The 20835-nt window shown below is 56.6% G+C and overlaps 1 protein-coding gene across 6 annotated transcripts; it reads left to right on the top strand.

The window, feature by feature from the left end:
* Positions 1 to 509: 509 nt before the first annotated feature.
* Positions 510 to 20509, top strand: Mllt6 (MLLT6, PHD finger containing). Of its 6 annotated transcripts, none has more exons than XM_052197903.1 (20): positions 510 to 979; positions 2209 to 2288; positions 2745 to 2799; positions 2990 to 3099; positions 4142 to 4245; positions 4427 to 4520; positions 6288 to 6581; positions 7186 to 7284; positions 9347 to 9557; positions 10301 to 10921; positions 11242 to 11423; positions 11578 to 11686; positions 12608 to 12674; positions 12776 to 12921; positions 13267 to 13464; positions 13553 to 13641; positions 14606 to 14955; positions 15269 to 15359; positions 16799 to 17155; positions 18039 to 20509. In XM_052197903.1, exons 1-20 carry the CDS (start codon positions 871 to 873, stop codon positions 18078 to 18080), a joined length of 3408 nt encoding a protein of 1135 aa, XP_052053863.1. In that variant the 5' UTR covers positions 510 to 870; the 3' UTR covers positions 18081 to 20509. The 6 variants fall into 6 exon arrangements, with proteins under 6 accessions (XP_052053863.1, XP_052053865.1, XP_052053864.1 ...); XM_052197905.1 differs by having other exon boundaries at positions 6285 to 6581; positions 9347 to 9482; positions 10334 to 10921; XM_052197904.1 differs by having other exon boundaries at positions 6285 to 6581; positions 9347 to 9482.
* The last annotated feature ends 326 nt before the right edge of the window (positions 20510 to 20835 follow it).

Raw genomic sequence — 20835 nt, 5'->3', positions numbered from 1 at the left:
GTAGAGTAGGTTAAAGTTTACACGTGGCATTGTCTACCCTGCAGAGTGGCCTCCAGGGACAGCACCCATGAGCTGCCATCCAGAGACACCCTTTCCCTTCCGAGAACAAACACGGGTAAATGGTTTACATCGCTCCAGTTCTTTTTAGAGCCCCCTGGTTTTTCATCTTCTAGATTTCCCTAGGGTTGGAAAACACCCAGACAAGGGGGATGGGGGATCGGAGACCCGAAGTGTGACTCCGAGGGCCGGCCGAGAGGAGGACTCGGCAACAACCCACCTAGAGTCATAAAAGGGAAAAGAGAAGACGGGGAAAGCTGCACTGAGCGCACGAGCGAAAAGCTCCCTACCAAGCCAGGCTTTGTTCCCTGAACCTAAGACTTTACCCGGCGGCGGGCGGGCCGGGAGCGAGCGAGCGAGCGGAGGCGCGCGGCCATGGCTGCCGCGGCCGGGCAGGGGGGCCGGGGGGGCGGCGCGTGAGCAGGCGGGCGGGCGGCGCGGGGCGGGCGGGCGCCCGCGATGTGCCACTCGGCGCCTCCCCCGCCGGGCCCTGGTTGCACCGCGGCCGGGCGGCCCTGGTAGCCGGCGAGCGGCGCGGAAGGGGAGCGCAGCGCGCGAGTCTCATTGTTGGGGGGGGGGGCCCGTCGGGGCATGAGGGCGAGAGCACGGCGGGGGGGGGCGGCCAGACAGAGCGAGCGAGGAGGAGGAGGAGGACGCCGAGGAGGAGGAAGGAGGAGGCAAAGAAAAGAAGCGGCGACGGCGGCGGAGGAGGGGGCGAGGAGGCGCGCGGCCCCCGCTCCCTCCCTCCCCCCCTGACCCCCGACCCCCGCCGGCCGGCCCCCAGCCCCAGCCCCGGAGGGAGCTCATGGGAGTATGAAGGAGATGGTAGGAGGCTGCTGCGTATGTTCGGACGAGAGGGGCTGGGCCGAAAACCCGCTGGTCTACTGCGATGGGCACGCGTGCAGCGTGGCCGTCCACCAAGGTAAGGGGGGGGACGGCCGGCGGGGGGCTGCGGGACCCCGGGGCGGCGCGCGCACGGGGTGCCCTCGGCCGCGCCCTCCGGAGCCCTCCTGGGGCGCGTGCCCCTCCCCCACCCACCTGAAGCGAAAGGCGGCGTGGGCTCCCCCCACCCCAGCCTGGTCCTCCAGGACCGGGTCAGGCATTGTTTTCTTGCCTATTGTTCAGTCCCGCGCCCCCCACCCCAAGTTGAAGGAGTTTTGGGGAGAGTCCAGGGAGCAAGGAGTGAACTCCCTGAGCCCCGCACCGCCGGTGTCAGGGCTGTCCCGGGAATGTTTACCTGCGCGGTATCCCCCCCCCCCCCTCCCGCCCGGTTTATTTTGGTTCCCGCTCCGGGAGGAAGAGGTCAAGGGGGGGTCATCCCCCTTCGCTTCCGGATACTGGGAGGAGCGGAATTGGGAAGGGAGGAGAAGGGTCCCACGGGAGAAGGGATCCTGAAACCCTCCGGGGAAGAGCTGAGGCCGGGAGAGTGGTAGTACAGGGGGCTGGAATGGAGGAGCGAGAGGTTTGGAGTTTCCCCCTGCCGCACATGGTTCGGGAGTTAACTCCTTAAGGAATCTTGCCGAGGGCGCAGGCTGGCATCTCCGCCTGTCTGGCACAGGCAACCACCACCACCCCCCATCCCAAGACAACCCCTCTTGCTGCGGCTGCGGGTCTTTCCCGCCACTCTCCTCCGGGTACCTGCACCGCACCTGCCCTAGGTTTTCACTTTTGACCTGTCCGTGTGACAAGCAGAAGATGAGGTCCTTGAACCCCTGACTTCCTTTCCTCATCCCTTACTGGCCCTTTAAGAAGCACCCCCCCCCCCCCATAACAACAAAACGTGTTACAATCATGACTATTTCTTGTTCTGGTGCCTAGGGGACTGGTCAGGGCAGAGGTTGGGGGAAACAGGTCCAGAAGAAAGGAGGGAGGGGCGGGGTGAGAATGGAGGATCTTTGGAAGTTTAAGGTCAGGGACTGTCAGACTTTTTGCCCCTGTTTGAAATGCTTGGTTGTGTGATTAAAGCCCCGCTCTGTGCTGTTGGATATTTCTTGTGGTCCTGTTTCACAGTGATCCCGGGTCGGGGAGCAGCCCCACCTACTGGGTTGGTTTTAGTCCGCTGGGTCTCTTCCCCGCCCCCAGCGACTTTGGGGGAAAAACCAGTGACTGACAGACAGCTTTGCCCAGTGACTCTCCTTTCCCCACCCTTAGCTTGCTATGGCATCGTCCAGGTGCCAACAGGACCCTGGTTCTGCAGGAAATGTGAATCTCAGGAGCGCGCAGCCAGGGTGGTGAGTTCAGCCTCTGTTTCTCCTTCCCTCTCCGCCACACCTGAGCATCTCCTGCAGGTTGATAGGGCTCCCTGAGGCTGGGGCAGGTCTCAGCTTTGTCACTCAGGATTTCCTGTTTCCTGCTGCCTATCACCAACCCCATCTCTCCCTGGGCCCAGCACTCAGCCCTGCCCCACCTCACCTCCTGCTTGGGGGCTTTGATTGTGTGTGTGTGTGTGTGCTGTTTTGTAACTTTATTATGAAAGCTGTTCAAGGCTATGGAAATTGAGGGACCACCGTAGTGACCATCGGGGTCTCCTTACTTCGACTTCAGTGGTTAGGAGTTCACAGCCAGTTCTCTTTGCTCTACGTTCTTAGCTCCTACCCAGATCTTATCCTTTATCCTATCTTGGGGCCTTTTGGATGGGGCCCAGCTCAGCAGATTTCTCCCAACCTCTGTGTTCCTTGCATTGGCAGAGGTGTGAGCTGTGCCCACACAAAGATGGGGCATTGAAGAGGACTGACAATGGAGGTGAGGGGAACCCTGAACGCCTGCTGAGGTCAACCAGGCCCCCCAGCAGGTGTGGGGTGGAGGCTGGCTTTCCCTGCTCTGGTTGGTACAGGAAAGTTGTGGACGCAGGGGGACAGTCTCCAGCTTGGCGTTGGGAGGGGTGGGGTCTTGTGTTGCTGTCCTGCTGAGGCCAGTCCCCACACTGTCCCAGGCTGGGCACATGTGGTGTGTGCCCTCTACATCCCGGAGGTGCAGTTCGCCAACGTACTCACAATGGAGCCCATCGTCCTGCAGTACGTGCCTCACGATCGCTTCAACAAGGTTAGCCGCCCTCACTCCTCCTCTTCCTGGCCAGCCCGCCTTGGTGCCACCAATATGCTCTCTAGTACTCTTGGGGGACTCAGGAGACGGATGGGTACTTACCACTGAACTGCCTTGCGTGCATAGACAGATATGTGCCTGTGGACTGTAACCCTGTCAGCTCCCTCAGTAGCATAGCCAGAGGGTGCTCATAGGTCACATTTTATTAAGTTTCTAATATATGATAGGCACGGTACAGCAGGTACCTCGTGCTTGCTGCTAATCGAGACAGAAATGTAAACAGGCTTCAAGATAAAGGGCACCCAGTGAGTGTGGTCGTGGAAGGAGACATTTAGGCTGAGACCTGGGGCATGGGAAAGAGCCGACTTTGAGGGTGGCCAGATGGTCCCGGGTTTCATAAAAAAGACACACAGCGTATGCATAGTCCAGCAAGTAGGGCAGTGGACACAGCAGGGTCTCTCAGACCTTACCAAGGATCGCACTGTCTAACGTAATGGCTGATTACCTGTGAACGTGGAAGTTAAACTGAATACTTGGGCTGGAGAGATGGCTTGGTGGTTAAGAGCACTTGCTGCTCTTGAAGAGATTCCAGGTTCGGTTCCTGGCATCCGCTTGACAGCTCGAAACAGTGTTTATATCCAATTCCAGGGAATCAGTCTGGTGCCCTCTTCTGGCCTCTAAGGGCACCAGGCACCCAAGATGGTATACGTATATATGTACGTGTATACATATATGTACGAGTATGCATTCGTACGGCCGTACACATATAAAATAAAAAGAGAGAAACCTTTAAGTTGAATATTTAGAATTCGTTTCCCCAGACTCAGCAGCTGCATTTCAAGTGCTCTTTGGTCCTGTGACCAGTGGTTGGTGGCTTAGATTGTACAGGTTCGAGAACCTTTCTGTCCCTGCGGGAAATTTGTTTGGATATTATTGACCTGGGTGGTTGGGGACATGGTGAAATTGAGGACAGGCCAAAGGATCCCTCAGCAGGAGAGGTGGGGCTCCCTGGAGGAGGGGTCAATTGTGCTGTACCCCACAGACCTGTTACATCTGCGAGGAGCAGGGCCGGGAGAGCAAGGCGGCCTCGGGAGCCTGCATGACCTGTAACCGCCACGGATGCCGACAAGCCTTTCATGTTACCTGGTGAGACTGCTGTGCCCAGCTGCTCTGGCGTTTAAGGTGGCTACTGGGGGGGGGGGGTCACCCTAACTGCTGTCTTGTGAGAGGTGGCAGTGATGCCATGCCTACATCTCGGGTCCAGGAGGAAGGAGGTGGGGGGCTGCTGTGGTTTGTGGCCGCACCCTTCTGACCTGCCTCTCCTCAGTGCCCAGATGGCAGGCCTGCTGTGTGAGGAGGAGGTGCTGGAGGTGGACAACGTCAAGTACTGTGGCTACTGCAAATACCACTTCAGCAAGATGGTGAGTCCTGCCTGCCAGCGGGGCCTTGCCTGTGCCCGGTGCTGGGAGAGCTAGAAAGACCCCATTCCCATTCCCAGTCCCTGCCTTCCAGGAGCTCTGTCTGTGACAGGGAGGGGGAGTTGCAGCTTGAGGGGTGCAGCAGATTAGAACTGAGCCAAGCAATCCAGGCTCGGAGATATTCCCCCTCCCCCACGTCTGTCAATCTAGGAATCTTTTTTTTTTTTTGATTTTGGTTTTTTCTAGACAGGGTTTCTCTGTGTAGCTCTGGCTGTCCTGGAACTTACTCTGTAGACCAGGCTGGCCTCGAACTCAGAAATCCGCCTGCCTCTGCCTCCCAGAGTGCTAGGATTACAGGCCTGCGCCACCACTGCCCGGCTCAATCTGGGAGTCTTTAAGTTATAGAGAACTATAAGGATAAGTAAGATAAGCTGTTACTGGGACAGTTTCTTTGCCACATTCATGATTTGTGTGGTTCTCTCTCAGCCCCAAGTGTACTGCATGTGCCCCATTTCACAGATAAGTAAATTAAGGTTCCCCAAGGTCAGATAGCTTGTTTCATAGTTGGTGAGTGGAATTCAGGGAGAACAGTTTGATCAGAAAGCCCCTCAGGCTGGTGTTGGTGGCAGAAGGAAGACCAGGCATGGAATGAGTTTGAGGCAGGAGGATGAGTTTCATTCACTCCAAGGGGCTCATGGTTGAGGAGACTTGGAGATTCCTCATAGTGGGATGATCTGCAGAGGCAGGGAGCAGGCAGGACTCTGTGCCCCAGGCCACAGCTTGGTCTTTAAGCCAGAGAGTAACACGATCAGATTTATGTTACAGGCAGATTACCCCGGCAAGCAACTGAGGAGGAGCCAATTCGACAGACAGCTGCGAGGATGGGGGCGGGTGACAGGCTGATGCTGGAGTCACCATAGGTGGACCTGGCTGAGGACCATGAGAGTGGTCAGAGAGGTGGAGATGAATTCGAGCTAAGATCCAGGGGATAGCTAACACGAGGTGGAGAGAGGCGTACCCCAGTGCATCATGGGTTATGCCTGTAGGACTGCTGTAATGATAATAGTTCCTTTCTCACAGTGGTCTGGGTTGCTCATACATTACCTGGTCACCAAGCTTTTAGAGTCCCAGGGTGACTTAGGGCAAGGTCAGTTGTTCCGTTGCGCTTGCAGGTGGCACCGAGGAGCAGAGACAGGTTTGGTGGGAGTCCCGAGGCTGGTGGCAGGGGTGAATGGAGGGTGCAGGCTAAGGCTCTCTATGGGTGTCCAAGTGCAAAAGAGACATGGGAGAAGATCTAGAACTTGATGAGGTAGGAGCTGGGGTGAGAGCAAACCCCGGGAGGAGTGTGGTTTTGGTGTGTTCATTGCCAGCAGCCCCCAGTCCAGGGCAGCTGGGCTTCTGCTGTCCTGCTGCACAGAGAAAAGCAGGACCAAGGGAGAGGGTGGTCAGGGCCTTGGTCCAGTCTGTTAAGAGCGCTGTGGAGGTGGGGCAGAGGGAGCAGGCCAGGTCCAGCTCCATCCCCAACCCCACTGCACCTCGTTGGGGGCTGAGGCTAGTCCATGCCACTTCTGAGCCTCTGTGGTTGAATCTGTGCATTGGTTAAGACCGTTAGGAAGCTCTAGGATATCTAGGCTGAGTGGAGCGTCGTGGTAGACCCAATGACCTGCAGCAGCAGGGGGGCTGCTTCTTGGATCATGGGACCTTCAGGAAACCCTCCCTAAGCTGTGACAGAAAGGATTGGCAGTACCTCTCAATCTCTTCCCCCAGAAGACATCCCGGCACTCCAGCGGGGGAGGAGGAGGAGGAGGAGGAGCAGGCGGCGGAGGTGGCGGCAACAGCAGCGGAGGAGGAGGAGGAGGAGGAGGAGGAGGAGGAGGAGGAGGAGGAGGAGGAGGAGGAGGCAGCAGCGGCGGCGGCGGCAGCAGTGGGGGTAGCAGCGGTGGTGGAGGTGGCACAGGGGGAGGCAGCGGCGGCAGCTTCCTTAGCGGCAGGAGAAGCCGGTCAGCCTCGCCATCTACCCAGCAGGAGAAGCACCCCACCCACCACGAGAAAGGCCAGAAGAAGGTGAAGGGCCGCTCTCTCAGTCTCTTTTCAGAGACCACCACCACCAGGCGCCTCCCCTCTGAGGTCACTGAGGTTGGAGAGGAAACTTAGGAAGCACAGCTGGAGGCGCGGAGATTGGGACCTGGCTTCTGTCTGTGTGTTCTCGTTTTTTCCTCGGGACACTACAGTGTCCTCAACCTCCAGTGTGTGTCCCTACATGTTTACACACATCTCCAGTCTGTCTGCTTGTGCCCCATCCCACGGAGTGCCCACTTTGGTTCAGAGTGCGTTCTGGGAGGGACACTCTTGTGAGTGCCTGCTCTCTTGCGCACGTGTGTGTGTGTGTGTGTGTGTGTGTGTGTGTGTGTGTGTGTGTCTCGCTCTGTCACTGGCACGATAATGGGACAGGCTATTTTTAGCAGGAGGGAGGATGGGGGAGGGGCTCTTGGCTCTCAGAGGATCTTGTCTGAGCCGCTCCTGTCCAGCTGGAGTTTTCGTCCCTCTATACACGGAGAGGACTCACTGAGCCCCACTAAGAGGGCTTCAGTTCTCCGCACCCACATGTCACGGTTGACCTCTTTCAATAACCCCTGTATCAGTATCTGGTCACGTTTCCCTTCCCCAGAGTCGAAAGGACAAAGAACGCCTTAAACAGAAGCACAAGAAGCGGCCTGAGCCCCCCCCCAGCATCCTCGCCCCGCCTGTGGTTCCCACTGCTGATAAGGTACCACTGCTCATACTCGGGATGATGCAGGGTCTGGGGGTGAGGAAGGGTGAGGTGTGAGCGTTAAGGTGAGCAGAGGCCTGCCTGGGCCTCCTCTCCCAGCTCACGGTTAACGTTACCTCTGCCACCACCACCCGGTTGAGCTTACAGAGGGTTGGTTCACTTTGGCCAGCAAGCCCCAACAGTCCTGGAGGGTGATGTGGGCTGCCTTTCCGCTGCCAGATACCACACGGGTGCCATTGTCCAGGCAGAGGCTGAGGTTTGCCATCTCGTCTTCCGAGAGCTGAATGAATGTATGGCCCTCGGGCTTCTGAGGCCCAGCCCTGCAGGAGTGGTGAACTCTCCCAAACCCCTACCACCGGGAGCAAACCTAGATCCTGTTTCCAGCCAGTGGGAGTGGAGGTGTGGCCAGGATCTGGCAGGCTCCCTCTAGCAATGGTAGCATCTGAATGAGCAACAGGCAGGCCCTCCCGTGGGCCATGAGTGATTATCCAGGCCCGGGCTGATCAGCGAGAGCCCCCTGGGGGCTGGAGAAAGCACTCCCTCCTGTCCCATTACTGACTGTCACCTCTGTTCCCCTCCCTGGCGTGGTTGGCAGGACACTGGGCATCTTAGCAGGAGGCTCAGGTATCAGGTTTCCAGGGTGATGTTGCTGTGGCAACTGCCCCAGTAACTCTCCCTTCCCCCTTTGCTTGCCTGAGCTCACCTGGGAAGCCGGCTCGACCTTTCCGGGAGCCTACAGACAGGGAGAAAGACTTGGAATGCCCCTTACTAATTGGGTAACCCTTGGACGACTAGCTTGCCTGCCCCCCACACCCATCCCAGCTTGTAAGCGCCCCTTCCCCCAACTCTCCTCCTTGGCTTTCTGAACCACATCTGGCTCCCTTCAGAACTCCAGCTGCTGAAAAGAACAAAGGACGACAGAGACAGAGACGAGGGCTCCACCCAGGGAGGGGCAGCAGTAACGGGTGGCTCAGACTTCCCCCTCATTTGTTGTTCTTGAGCACAATTTGAATACCTGGTACCCACCCAAAAGAAAGTCTGCTTCCCTGGTACTTGAGGCACGAATACGTAAAGGCCAGACTGTCTTCAGGACCAAGAGAAAGGATGCACAGGGAGGCCTTAATTTATTCCTCAAAATATGCCAGCGTGGTAGGTGGCGGCTTATCACTTCCACTTAAGTGAAGCGGAGGCTCCGAGAAGCTCTGCAGTGCAATTTGTCTAAATGCACAACTTAATACTAAATGGGGAAGTTCTGAACCGGGTAGTCCGACTTGAAAGGTTATGTTCTTATCTAGCACACAAAACTGTCTTGCTAGGTCTAGTAGCCCACCTACCACCATCGGACCCCTTGTGTACTGAGCCCCAGCCACACCCTGGCAAGGAGCTGCTCCTGACCCCTGGGAATGTATATATAATAGGCTCCTAAGGATGATGCTGGTGAGCTACATCCAGAGGCTTCTGGGCCCACAGCTGGGCTCCCGGCCTTGCCAGGTGCCCTCCAGGCGCCTCAGACACAGGGCAGCGACAGCAGCACGGCAAATGCTGACATGCAGGCTTGACTCCTGTGGCCAGAGAGTAAGACAAACCTGGTCACTCCTCTAGGTGTGTAGGGGAGGCTTCCTGGAGTGGGGCCTCACTAGCTGGACGTCGCTGAGCTAAGACGGGCTGCCCTGTGGAGCTTTCCCGTGTAGGCCCAGGTTTCCAGCAGGAGCTTGCCGAGGTCAGATCAGAGGTGGGCTGGAGCCAGGTGACTGGTGAACGGTAACCACTGAAGGGTCCAAGGCCAGCCCCAGCCTTCAGGCCAGATGCCTTGGATGAACAGGCCAGTGCGGATTGTGGACTGCTCTCTCCGCTGGGTCATGGGACAAAGATAGAGACTTTGACTTTAGGGCATTCCCTAAGATTCCGTAGCTACCTTCCCATTTCCGTGCTTCCTTCCCACAGGTTCCTCGCCTCCAAGTCCTGCAAGGAAGGACTCCTGGCTCGGGCCGTGCGCCTTCACTCCCCCGTCAGGCTGGGCTAGACCGCGCAGCTGACAAGAACCCCTCGTCTCTCTTAGGTCTCCTCAGCTACCACTTCGTCCCACCACGAGGCCAGCGCTCAGGAGACCTCTGAGAGCAGCAGGGACTCAAAGGGGAGAAAGTCTTCCAGCCATAGCCTGAGTCATAAGGGCAAGAAACTGGGCAGTGGGAAAGGTGTGAGCAGTTTTACCTCTGCCTCCTCCTCCTCTTCCTCCTCCTCCTCCTCTGGGGGGCCTTTCCAGCCTGCAGGTGAGTACGGGTGTCCTAGAGGAGGCGGAGTGCGGGAGCCCCTCGACCTGTGCCGTTGTGGCAAGGGTCTGTGCCTGGTGGTTTCTGTACATCTCTCCTTTGTTTTTACAAACTGATGTGGGGGTGGCAAGGCAGGGAACAGGGAACTCCTCCCCACAGCTGGATTCTCCGCCCTCTTAAAGATTTACTTATATATCTATATGGTGATTTGTCTGCACACCAGAAGAAGGCATCAGACCCTGTTGTAGATGGGTATATTGGAACCCATTACAGATGGTGGTGGGCCACCATGTGAGTGCTAGGAATTGATCCCAGGTCCTGTGGAAGGGCAGCCAGTGCTGCTTTAACTGTAGCGCTGTCTCTCCAGCCCCCTTTCCTTACACAGCCCACCTCTCTGTCCCCACAGTAGCATCCCCTACTTTTGTGTCAAAAGGACCATTTGAAAACATTGATAATAGTTTCAGGCACAGAGGCCCATAATCCGAGCATTTGGGAGCTGCAAAATTGCCTGAATTTGAGGCCAGCCTGAGCTAACACATAAGAACCTGTCCCCTGGCCCTGGGCATGGAGCAGTAGTCTGCTCAGTCTGCTCAAGGGTGTGGGAGTTTCCTGCAGGGACTGTCATCCTAGGACAAGGGCAGGTCCAGCTGGCTGGGACCCCAGGCTGTGTTTCCTACCCAGGGTCTCCTGCTGGTGGGGAAGGAGGGAGGTGGCCCAGCAGTAAAACCCCTCCTTGGCTGCAGGTTCATCTCTGCAGAGCTCTCCTGACTTTGCAGCATTTCCCAAGCTGGAGCAGCCTGAGGAAGAAAAGTACTCCAAGCCCACGGCCCCCACCCCGCCGGCCCCACCCTCGCCCACGGACCCCGAGCCCCCAAAGGCCGACCTCTTTGAACAGAAAGTCGTCTTCTCCAGCTTCGGGCCCATCATGCGCTTCACCACCACCACCTCCAGCTCCAGTCGGGCCCGGGCCCCCTCACCTGGAGACTATAAGTCTCCCCACGTTTCAGGGGCCGGGGCCTCAGCAGGCACCCACAAACGGATGCCTGCGCTGAGTGCCACCCTTGGACCTGCCGAGGAGGCGCCTGAGACGGCCCTGAAGGAGAAGAAACACAAAGCCAGCAAGAGGAGCAGGCACGGGCCAGGCCGGCCCAAGGGCAGCCGAGGCAAGGAAGGCGGAGCAGGCCCCACCGCCTCCCTCCCCTCCCTCCCCGCCGCCCAGCTGGCTGGCTTTACTGCCACGGCGGCCTCCCCCTTCTCTGGGGGTTCCCTGGTCAGCTCCGGCCTGGGGGGTCTGGCCTCCCGGACCTTTGGGCCTTCAGGAAGCCTGCCCAGCTTGAGTCTGGAGTCATCTCTGCTGGGGGCAGGTTAGTGTCCCTGTAGCTAAAGGACATCCCCGTGTACAGCTAGTCCTGTGAGAGGGTGGGGGCATAAAGAGGAAACACAGTTAGGTGGAAACTACCAGCAGGCGGAATGGAGGTGGGCATTGTCTCCTGCATGAAGAGGTTGCGGTGGACATCAGCAGGACTTACAGGATTCTGATAGAGGAAAAAGAAAAACCTAAGAATTTCCCAGACTGAGGCAGAGTCGTAGAACCCCAGGCATGCTGAGGAGGGGCTACCTTTACCTCTGACTGGAGGATTCTGGGGTAGAAAGTGACCTTGGGCGTTCCTGTCTCTGCTTTCAGGCATCTATACCAGTAATAAAGACCCCATCTCCCACGGAGGAGGGATGCTGCGGGCTGTCTGCAGCACCCCTCTCTCTTCCAGCCTGCTGGGGCCCACAGGGACTTCAGCCCTGCCCCGCCTCAGCCGGTCCCCATTCAGCAGCGCCCTCCCATCATCCTCTGCTTCCATCTCCACCACTCAGGTGAGACCCTGTTCCTGGCTCCTTTCTCGCGCAGGATGCAGACAGAGCCCCTCTGTGGGCCATGTTCTGTGCCCTCCGGCTGTTCCTTGTTCGTTCCCCGCCACACGGTGCAGCTGTAGGAGCAGGCTCGAGGCTGGTTTCTTCCTCCCAACAGGTGTTTTCTCTGGCTGGCTCAACCTTCAGCCTCCCTTCTTCCCACATCTTTGGAACCCCCATGGGCACTGTTAACCCCCTCCTCACCCAAGTGGAGAGCAGCCACACAGGTATGCTAGCCTCTGCTCCTGGTCCCCTTCTGAGGACGCTGCTGTAGAAAGCGTGAGAGTTCCCTCCCTCTGAATTTACCTCACCTACTACAAACCGTGAGGCATTCCATCACACGGAGGAGACCGCAAAGCAGTGGACAGAGAATGTCAGCCAGTTCAGCCAATCAGGTCCCAGCCCAATGTAGCCCCGCCCCCTTGCTGTGCAGTTGTAGTCGGGGTCACTGGTTTTGGCATCTGGGCTTCCTGCTCTCCCGGTGTTTAGGAGTTAGGGTGGGAGGCAGGCTCCCCTGTCATCTACCTAGAGTCTGCTGAGCCCCAGAGCCCCGCAGACACCCGGCCTGCCAGCCCGAGAGTAGGGCTTAGCTTCTTCAGGCCCCAGTGCAGGTAAGCTTTTCAGAGAAAGCAAAATCTGATTTCAGTTTCAGGGCTCAGTTGGGTAAGATCGGTGCTTTCTATAGCCTGGAGCCAGGGTTCTGTGGCCCACAGTTTTCTCATCAGAGTTTATGAATATAAAAAGTCAAAGCTAATTATGATAATACGATGATTACGGGCTGGCTTTGTGTGTGCTCAGCCCTCCAGCAGACACTCACTTTTGTGGCCTTACTTTAATCCCCATTTAATCGCTGGTGGGAGGCTGGTTACCAACACGAGGTCACCGGCCAGCACCCAGGTTCAGTTTATCCAGGTTTGTCGTGATTCTGTAACTGGATGATCTGGAAGCAGGCACCCATCAGCCAGGGGAAGAGAGCCTCCCTGAGGCGGGGTGCCAACGTGAGACTGTGTGTGTGTGTGTGTGTGTGTGTGTGTGTGTGTGTGTGTGTATGTGTGCGCGCGCGCGCGTGCATCCCAGAAGCAGCACCCACTTCCAGGGGGCGCAGAGTTCCCTTCCCCCTTGATCCTTCCCCTCTCCTTCCTTCCAAGAGCCAGACCTAGAAGACTGCAGCTTCCGGTGTCACGGGACCTCCCCCCAGGAGAGCCTCTCTTCCATGTGAGGGAGGGTGAACCGTGGAGGAGGGAGGAGTTGGTAGGGAATGGGTTGGGACTTCCTGGTGCTCGGTGCTAGGTGCTCGTGCTCCTCTGGACCCCCAGGTCTCCCATCAGCAGCCTCCCTGCGCTCTTCGACCAGACGCCATCAGCGCCCTGTGGGGGCGGCCAGTTAGACTCCACAGCCGCCGGAACAGCCAACATGGAGCAGCTGCTGGAGAAGCAGGGTGATGGAGAGGCTGGTGTCAACAGTGAGCTGGGGTGCACGGGGCGGCGGGAGGCCTGCCCTGCCCCCTCCCCCACAGGGCCTCCAGGCTCTGCACTGGCCTTGCCTGCGGCCTGGGTCAGCTCTAACCTGTCTAAGTGGTAGTGTGGCCACTTTGTTTCTCAAGGCTCCTGGCAGAGATCTTAACAAACCCCAGGCTGCACCTGCTCCCCCATCCCCATCGAGCACTGGGGCCCTCCTAAGATCGGCAGACCTCTGTACCTCAGACCCACCCATATCAGGAGCAGCCGCGTGGCCCCCTCTTTCCTCATGCTGGCCCTGCCTCTTCGATGCATTTTGTACTAACCCCAGGCTCCTCCTCTCTCTGAAGTTGTGGAGATGCTGAAGGCCCTGCATGCACTGCAGAAGGAAAACCAGCGGCTGCAGGAGCAGATCCTCAGCCTGACAGCTAAGAAGGAGCGACTGCAGATCCTGAACGTGCAGCTGTCCGTTCCCTTCCCTGCCCTGCCCGCTGCCCTGCCGGCCACTAACGGCCCTGTCCCCGGGGCCTATGGACTGCTTCCTCCAGGTGAGGGGAGCCAGGCCAGGCTGGGTGAGGAGCTCCTGCCTGGTGGCCTGAGCTGGCTCCACTGCAGCTCCTGTCTTCCCTCCGTTAGCTGGCAGCAGTGACTCCCTGAGCGTCGGCAAGAGCCCACCCGGGAAGAACAGCCTTGGCCTGGACAATTCCCTGTCCACATCTTCCGAGGTAGGTGCTGTGAGGAGAGGACGGGGAAGGGGTGGAGAGGGTTCTGTGTCTAGTTACTAACCAGCAACTGGTGGAGACTGGCCAGCGAAGAAGAAACTGACTGAATAGTTGCTTATCTTCTTAGTCATTTTAAATGAGTAATATGAGTGAGACCTCTCTTAATACACGGTGCTCACTAAGCAAGCCATGAAGGGCAGACTCAGTCTTCCTGAAGATAGGCTGAGCCTAGGAAAACATGAAATGATTGCAAAGGACAAATAGAAAGGCAGCTACAGGAATGTGAGGGCGGGAGCTCTGAGGAGGGCTGGAAAGGGTTTATTACAGGGCCTCATACAAACTAATCCCTGTGTAATTGGTGGCGGCTGGAATGGCACTTGCTATTGTCGTCTTGTGGTTATTATTGGAATCGAGCAATCCTTGTTTTTTTCTCTGCCATTTACTAAGACGTAGGGCAGTTGTAAGCTAGCTGCAATCCTGGAATCACGCCTGGGTTGCTTCACCCTGCACACTGACTGACTTCGTGGCATGCACATCACTGACACCACAGATTATGAACACAAACTGAGGCAGAGATGTTGAACCCAGGGCTACCCCGGCCATTGAGTTGTGGGCGTGGGATTTGAACCTGAGCCCCGTTGCTCTTGGCCGCAGATCTCCTTCACCATTAAAGTCAAGGGCTTTAGCTGGAAAATGGGAATGAGAGGATAGTGCAGGACCTGGTTCCCTTGGAAAATGACTGACTTTGCCATTGTTTGTGGTTGGGCCTGAGGAACTGAGGGTGCACCATCCAAATCCCGTGCCGATCGATCTAGCTGTTACCACAGGGCTTTGCTGTTTCCCCAGGATGTCTGCAGGCTTGGGGGGCTTTGCTGGTGGGAGAATGCTGGTGGATTCTGGGCTGAGGGCCAGAAGGGTCTCGCTGGCCCTCTGCCCTCTGACCTGTCCCTTCCCCCTCCCTCCCCAGGACCCACACTCAGGCTGCCCGAGCCGCAGTAGCTCATCGCTGTCCTTCCACAGCACGCCCCCACCGCTGCCCCTGCTCCAGCAGAGCCCCGCTACTCTGCCCTTGGCCCTGCCCGGGGCTCCAGCCCCGCTCCCACCCCAGCCACAGAATGGGCTGGGCCGGGCACCCGGAGCAGCGGGGCTGGGAACCATGGCCATGGCTGAGGGGCTGTTGGGTGGGCTGGCGGGCAGCGGGAGCCTGCCCCTCAATGGGCTTCTGGGAGGGTTGAATGGGGCCGCCGCTCCCAACCCTGCGGGCTTGAGCCAGGCTGGCGGGGCCCCCACGCTTCAGCTGCCAGGGTGTCTCAACAGGTGAGGGAAAGTTCAGCCCTAGGGAAGGGGTGGGAGACTGGATATGGGAGGGACCCCCCAAACCCCTTATTCCCCAGAGGGAAAAAACATCCCCGGGCCCGATAGGATTTATAGTCCTGGCAGTCTGTTGACTTAAGGGACTCCCCAGAGTGTCCAGATACAGTCCAGGGGACAAGATCTTGCCCATGTCCCTACTGTAGGTCTTCTAGACTGGCCGTCCATTTGCCTGGGTCTGGGAGTCTGGGAGTCTGGGAGCTCCTGGGTGTGGGGTGTGCGTTTCTGCACCTCCTCATCTGTGTTATCCCTGCCTCAGCCTGACAGAGCAGCAGAGACATCTCCTTCAGCAGCAAGAGCAGCAGCTCCAGCAGCTCCAGCAGCTCCTGGCCTCTCCCCAGCTGACCCCAGTGAGTGTCCCCTCCTTCCCCCCCACCCCCCGCTGACCCCAGTGAGTGTTCCCCTCCACTCCAGTGAGTGTCTCTCCCTCCTTCCCCAAACCCCGCTGACCCCAGTGAGTACCTCCCGTACCCCCTTCCTGCCCCATCCTGGCCGACCCCAGTGAGTGTCCCTCTCTCCTGCTGCCCCCATCCCAGTGAGTGTCCCTCCTACACACACACACACACACACACACACACACACACACACACAGTGTTTTTACCCAAAGAATGAACCCTCCCAGGGAGGGTTCTAAGCTGATGGATTGGCGGGCATTTAGGAGGTGAGTCTGTTTTCAGAGCCTCCTGGGCACTGGGTAAGGGCCCATGTGAGGCTGGACTTACAGACTGTTGAAAGCTACCTTGGTAGCGGCTAGGACTTGAACCCAGGTCCTCTTGGAAAAGCAGACGGTGAGCTGTGAGCCAGTTCTCTTGCCCACAAACCAGTTTTTTGGTTTGTTTTTGTTTTTGTTTTTTTTTTCTTTTTCGTTTTTTTTTTTTTTTTTTTTTTTTTTTGGACTTGGTTTTTTCGAGACATAGTTTCTCTGTATAGCCCTGGCTGTCCTGGAACGAACTCTGTAGACCAGGCTAGCCTCAAACTCAGAAATCTGCCTGCCTCTGCCTCCCAGAGTGCTGGGATTACAGGAGTGCACCACCACTGCCTGGCTGTTGTTGGTTTTTTACCTTTTCTTTTTCTTTTTTTTTTTTTAAGATTTACTTATTTAATGTATGTGAGTATACTGTAGCTGTATTTAGATACACCAGAAGAGGGCATCAGATCCCGTTACAGATGGTTTCGAGCCACCATGTGGTTGCTGGGATTTGAACTCAGGACCTCTGGAAGAGCAGTCAGTGCTCTTAACCACTGAGCCTTCTCTCCAGCCCTGATTTTGCTTTTGTTTTGTTTTGTTTGTTTGTTTGTTTTGAGACAGTAGCCCACTAGCCCTGATTGGCCTTGAACTCTCAGAGCCTCCTGCCTCTGCCTCTTGAATGCCACCACACCCAACCCATAACCTATTTTCTAAAATCTCTCAAGCCAGTTTTTGGAAGGAGAGTGGGGAGGGCGGGAGCACTTGGTGACTGCGGGCCCTGTGTATCGCTTTTCCATTTGGAGTACAATGTGGTTGTCTTAGGCCTGAGGGCCTGACACAGTGGGCAAGGGTGGAGATGCCCACGGTCTGGTCTGCCTTGTCCAGGCACTCAACTCACAGGTGTTTGCCTCATGTGTCCGCATTTTCCGATCCAGATGGGAGACAGAGGCCCAGAGTGTGACGGTAGAGACAGAACCTTGGTTGTTTCCCTGTGGTGGGCTTTATGGTTTGAGTGTGAGGGGCCCTGGTCTAACAAGGCAGCCAGCCCTGGGAAGAGACAGCCGGAGCCCACTGCCACTAAACAGGCTGTCCTCCTTGCAGGAGCACCAGACTGTGGTCTACCAGATGATCCAGCAGATTCAGCAGAAACGGGAGCTGCAGCGGCTGCAGATGGCGGGGGGCTCTCAGCTGCCCATGGCCAGTCTCCTGGCTGGAAGCGCCACCCCTCTGCTGTCCGCGGGCACCCCTGGCCTGCTGCCCACAGCATCAGCCCCACCCCTGCTGCCTGCTGGAGCCCTGGTGGCCCCTTCACTGGGCAACAATACAAGTCTCATGGCTGCAGCGGCTGCGGCCGCAGCGGTGGCAGCAGCAGGCGGACCTCCAGTCCTCACCGCTCAGACCAACCCTTTTCTCAGCCTGCCCGGGGCAGACGTCAGTGGGAATGGCCCCAAAGGAGGGGTGAGTAAGGGACTTGGGCCCCCTACATTCCTATGGGGCAAGCAGAGGATGGTTCTAGCAACGTCATCAGATATGTCTCTGGTGAGAGGCAGCAGCCCCGAGGTCAGCCTGGTAGCCGGCTGCAGACAGCACACCTCAGCTCCCATTGGTGTTCCCTTAGAGGAGAAGGGGGCCACTAAGCAGGTGCCAGCAATAAAAGGAGCACTTAGAAAACAGCCTTCCGGCCTGGTGACGGCCAGTGTGTAAAAAAAGAAGAAAAGTATTTGCTACAAAAGCCGGTGACCTGAGTTCCATCCCAGCAACCCATGTAGTGGAGAGAGAACTGATCAGAAAACCGTCCTCTGCCGCCCACACGTGCACACACACTAAAGAAAAAAAATATATATATATTTGGTCTTTTTTGAGACAGGGTTTCTCTGTGTAGCCCTGGCTGTCCTGGAACTCACTCTGTAGACCAGGCTGGCCTTGAACTCAGAAATCCGCCTGCTACTGCCTCCCAAGTGCTGGGATTAAAGGCGTGCGCCACCACCACCCGGCAAGAAGTATATGTTTTGTTTTGTTTTAAATTCTCTTTTAAAAAGAAAACAGCTTTCTATGGGAGGAGTAATTAGAAAGGACATTTCTGTGTACAACAGTTAGAGAAAGATGGCCCTCTGCATGGGATGACAGAAGAAAGGCCTTCCTTGGAGGGCCCACCTAGGCCCAAGAATCCAGCTTTTGGCACAAGCTAGCCACCTCCTCACTCCACAGGCTACGCCCTAGGCCGTGGCCTGGCCAGCTCATCCGGTCCTTCAGCAGCCCTTTTCACCTTTGAGAGCTCTTCCTAACTGGGTGTTAGGGCAAGATGCCTCCACCACTAAAGTCTCTCCTCCTGTCTTTCCAGACCGCTGACAAAGGAGCCTCAGCCAGCCAGGAAAAAGGCTAAACTCTACCCTGCCCCTCCTGACCCCTACATGACTCGAGGGTCTTTGCCTGGAGTGGGCACCTGGGCCCAGACTCTGGAGAGCTGGGCCAAGAGCCTGTGCTGATCCGCAGGGAGTATGTGCCTGGAGTTCCAGGTGCTGAGGAGAGAGACTGGAGGGAGCCCTTCCACCTGCCCACCCTCCTCACTGCACTGGCTGCTTCAGAGAGGATCAGGGGAGGACAGGCTCCTAGCCTGCCTAGGAGACCCCATCCTCCACAGATGCCTAGGGGCCCCCAAAGAGCAAAGTAGGTCTTGGCATAAGAAATGGAGGGTTGGTTGGACCTACCACATAAACCAATCAGCACTTGAATGAGGAAGGTGAAGGGTGGGCCCCCAGGCCTATCCCCGCGTGGAAATTCCTTATGGAAAAAGGGCTGGTCCCACCCGACCTTCAGATTCTTCCCAGCAGAAGGGATGCATCCCTTTGACTGTTTCTTATCACCCCTCCCCGCTGAGGGTCACAAGCTGAGCTTGGAAAAGCCTACAGATGCGGGGGGGGGGGGGGCTGAGGGAGGGCAGGAGAGCACCTCTTGGGACCCCCCCCATGGGGCTTGGCGGGGGGGTGGGGGGTTTGTCCCCTGCTGTCCTTGGTGTCCTGCCTCTTTTTGCACTATTGGCTTGAGGAGTGCTGAGGGTGGGGAGAGGGAGCTGCCTGACTCCACAGATCGTGAGTGTGAATGAGAGTGTGTGTGTGTGTGTGTGTGTATGTGTGTGTGGTGTGAGATGGTCAGTCTGTTTAACCTGTCTGTTGATTCTTCCTCTGGACCTGGGTCAGCCGAGGGCAAGGGCAGGAGTGGCCAGTATGGAGCAGGAGCTCCTGGTTCCTGTATCCTCTCCCCTTCACTAACTCTGGTCCTTTTCCAGGGCATGAATGGTTAACTTATATATTAAAAAAAAAGAAAAAAAGAAAAAAAAACCAGACCAGTACTCCAATATTGGAGAATTCCTAGGGGCTGGGGGCTCTGAATCAGGGTAATATCCTACCTTCCCTCCCCTGGACCCCACTCCATCTCAGGGCCCCCCTCAGGGCCTCCTCCTCCCCCACTGTTAGTTTGATAGGTCCTGGCACAAGAGAGTAGGGGAGGGTAAAGTGCCACTTCTTTTTAGCAAAAGTCTCCCTCTCCGAAGTAGCTAGCCTGCCTCTTGAGTCCTTTCACCAGCTGGCAGAGCCACTTCAGCTAACCACTGTCCCTTCACCCACCAGCTATTTTCCAGGGTGTAGTAATAGGTGGCAGAGACTTTCTGCCCAGGGCGGGAATGAAAGACGTTAAGTGGGACACGGAGGGCCGCCACGGAGGCCTTGTGTCCCTTTTGGTTGCACTGACTGGGACTGAGGGTCAGTTCCAGTTTCCCTTGCTCATGTCTGTGGGTCTCTGCATGTGTGCATTTTGGTGTGTTTATGTTTGAGTTTTGTTGTTGGGGGTTTTTTTTTGTTTTGCTTTTTTTTTTAAATAAAGAAAAGATGTGTATATTTTTGGCAAGAACAGAAACGTAGTGCAGATATATTTTTTGCCTGTGCTGCTCAACTGTTGTTTTTTTCCCCCATGTTCTGGGAAATAACTATTCCTGTTGATAAGATTGTAAGATGTTAGGACAGGCCGGGACCCTTCAGAGGCAAACTCTTGGCACTTGGAAGGGTTTTGGGGGACAGTTGAGATGACCTCAGAAATACTCACTTTTCTAACTGTTTAATATTAGACATCTTCATCTTTTCAGCTCTTGTAGAGTACTTCTCTACAAGCTAGTGGTTCTTCGGATTCTTAGACGGCCTTTTTATCCAGGCCCCACAACCTTGCCCCACTCAGAACCAAGCACACTGTGTTGTGGTGTTTGATAAGGCTATCCCCTGCAGAGCAGGAGCTCTTGAGTGGCCTGGAACTCTGCTCTCAGCCCTTCCCTGAGTTCCTTTCCCTCCTTTGGGCCAGGACGCCCTAGCAGGTTAGGCTTGCTGAGTGAGGGCTCTGGGCTGGGTGGTTTGGTGCTGTTCCTCTTTTTGGGGGGTTAGGGGGGGATTTTTCAAGACAGGCTTTTCTCTGTGTAGTCCTGGCTGACCTAGAACTGGCTCTGTAGTCCAGGCTGTCCTCAAACTCAGATCTGCCCACCTCTGCCTCCCGAGTGCTGGAGTGAGAGGTGTGCTGGTGGTGCTACTCCATGTACTGAGACTTGAGGAACGTTGTGACTTGGTTCCGCATCGCAGGATGAGTTAGGAGGATCCTTGAGAAGGGAGCAGAACACTGCGAAATGGCTCTGACAACCTCACTTTTTTTTTTTTTTTAATTTTATTTTAGACAAGGTCTACTCTTACGTAGCTTTGGTTGTCCTGGAACTCGCTATGTAGACCAGGCTGGCCTCTGCCTCCTGAGTGCTGGGATTAAAGGCGTGTGCCACTATGTCTGGCTTTGGTCCATTTTTTGATAAAGAGCTTGGTAGAAGGAGGGTAAGGATGCAGATTTGGGGCCGTCTCTGTCTGGGAGGGGGAGGATGTGGTTTGTAGAGCGGAAGTGGAGTCTGAGAATGCATGAGTGTATCTTGATGTCACCACCCTCAGTGAGGAGAGGTGAGCGAGTGACAAATGCTGAGCCTGTGCCCACCAGGGCGGGGCCGCGTGGGTCATGGCTGACGGAAGTCAGAAGGGACCTGGCTGTATTTAGGGGTCATTGGAGCTGGCTTTACAGGTAGCTCTAAGCCTAGGAGCCACAGGACCTCAGTGACAGCA

This window comes from Apodemus sylvaticus, chromosome 10, assembly GCF_947179515.1.
Source record: "Apodemus sylvaticus chromosome 10, mApoSyl1.1, whole genome shotgun sequence".
Taxonomy (NCBI): Eukaryota; Metazoa; Chordata; class Mammalia; order Rodentia; family Muridae; genus Apodemus; species Apodemus sylvaticus.
Note: the sequence above shows the minus strand (reverse complement) of the source record. Positions and strands in the feature narration are given on the sequence as shown.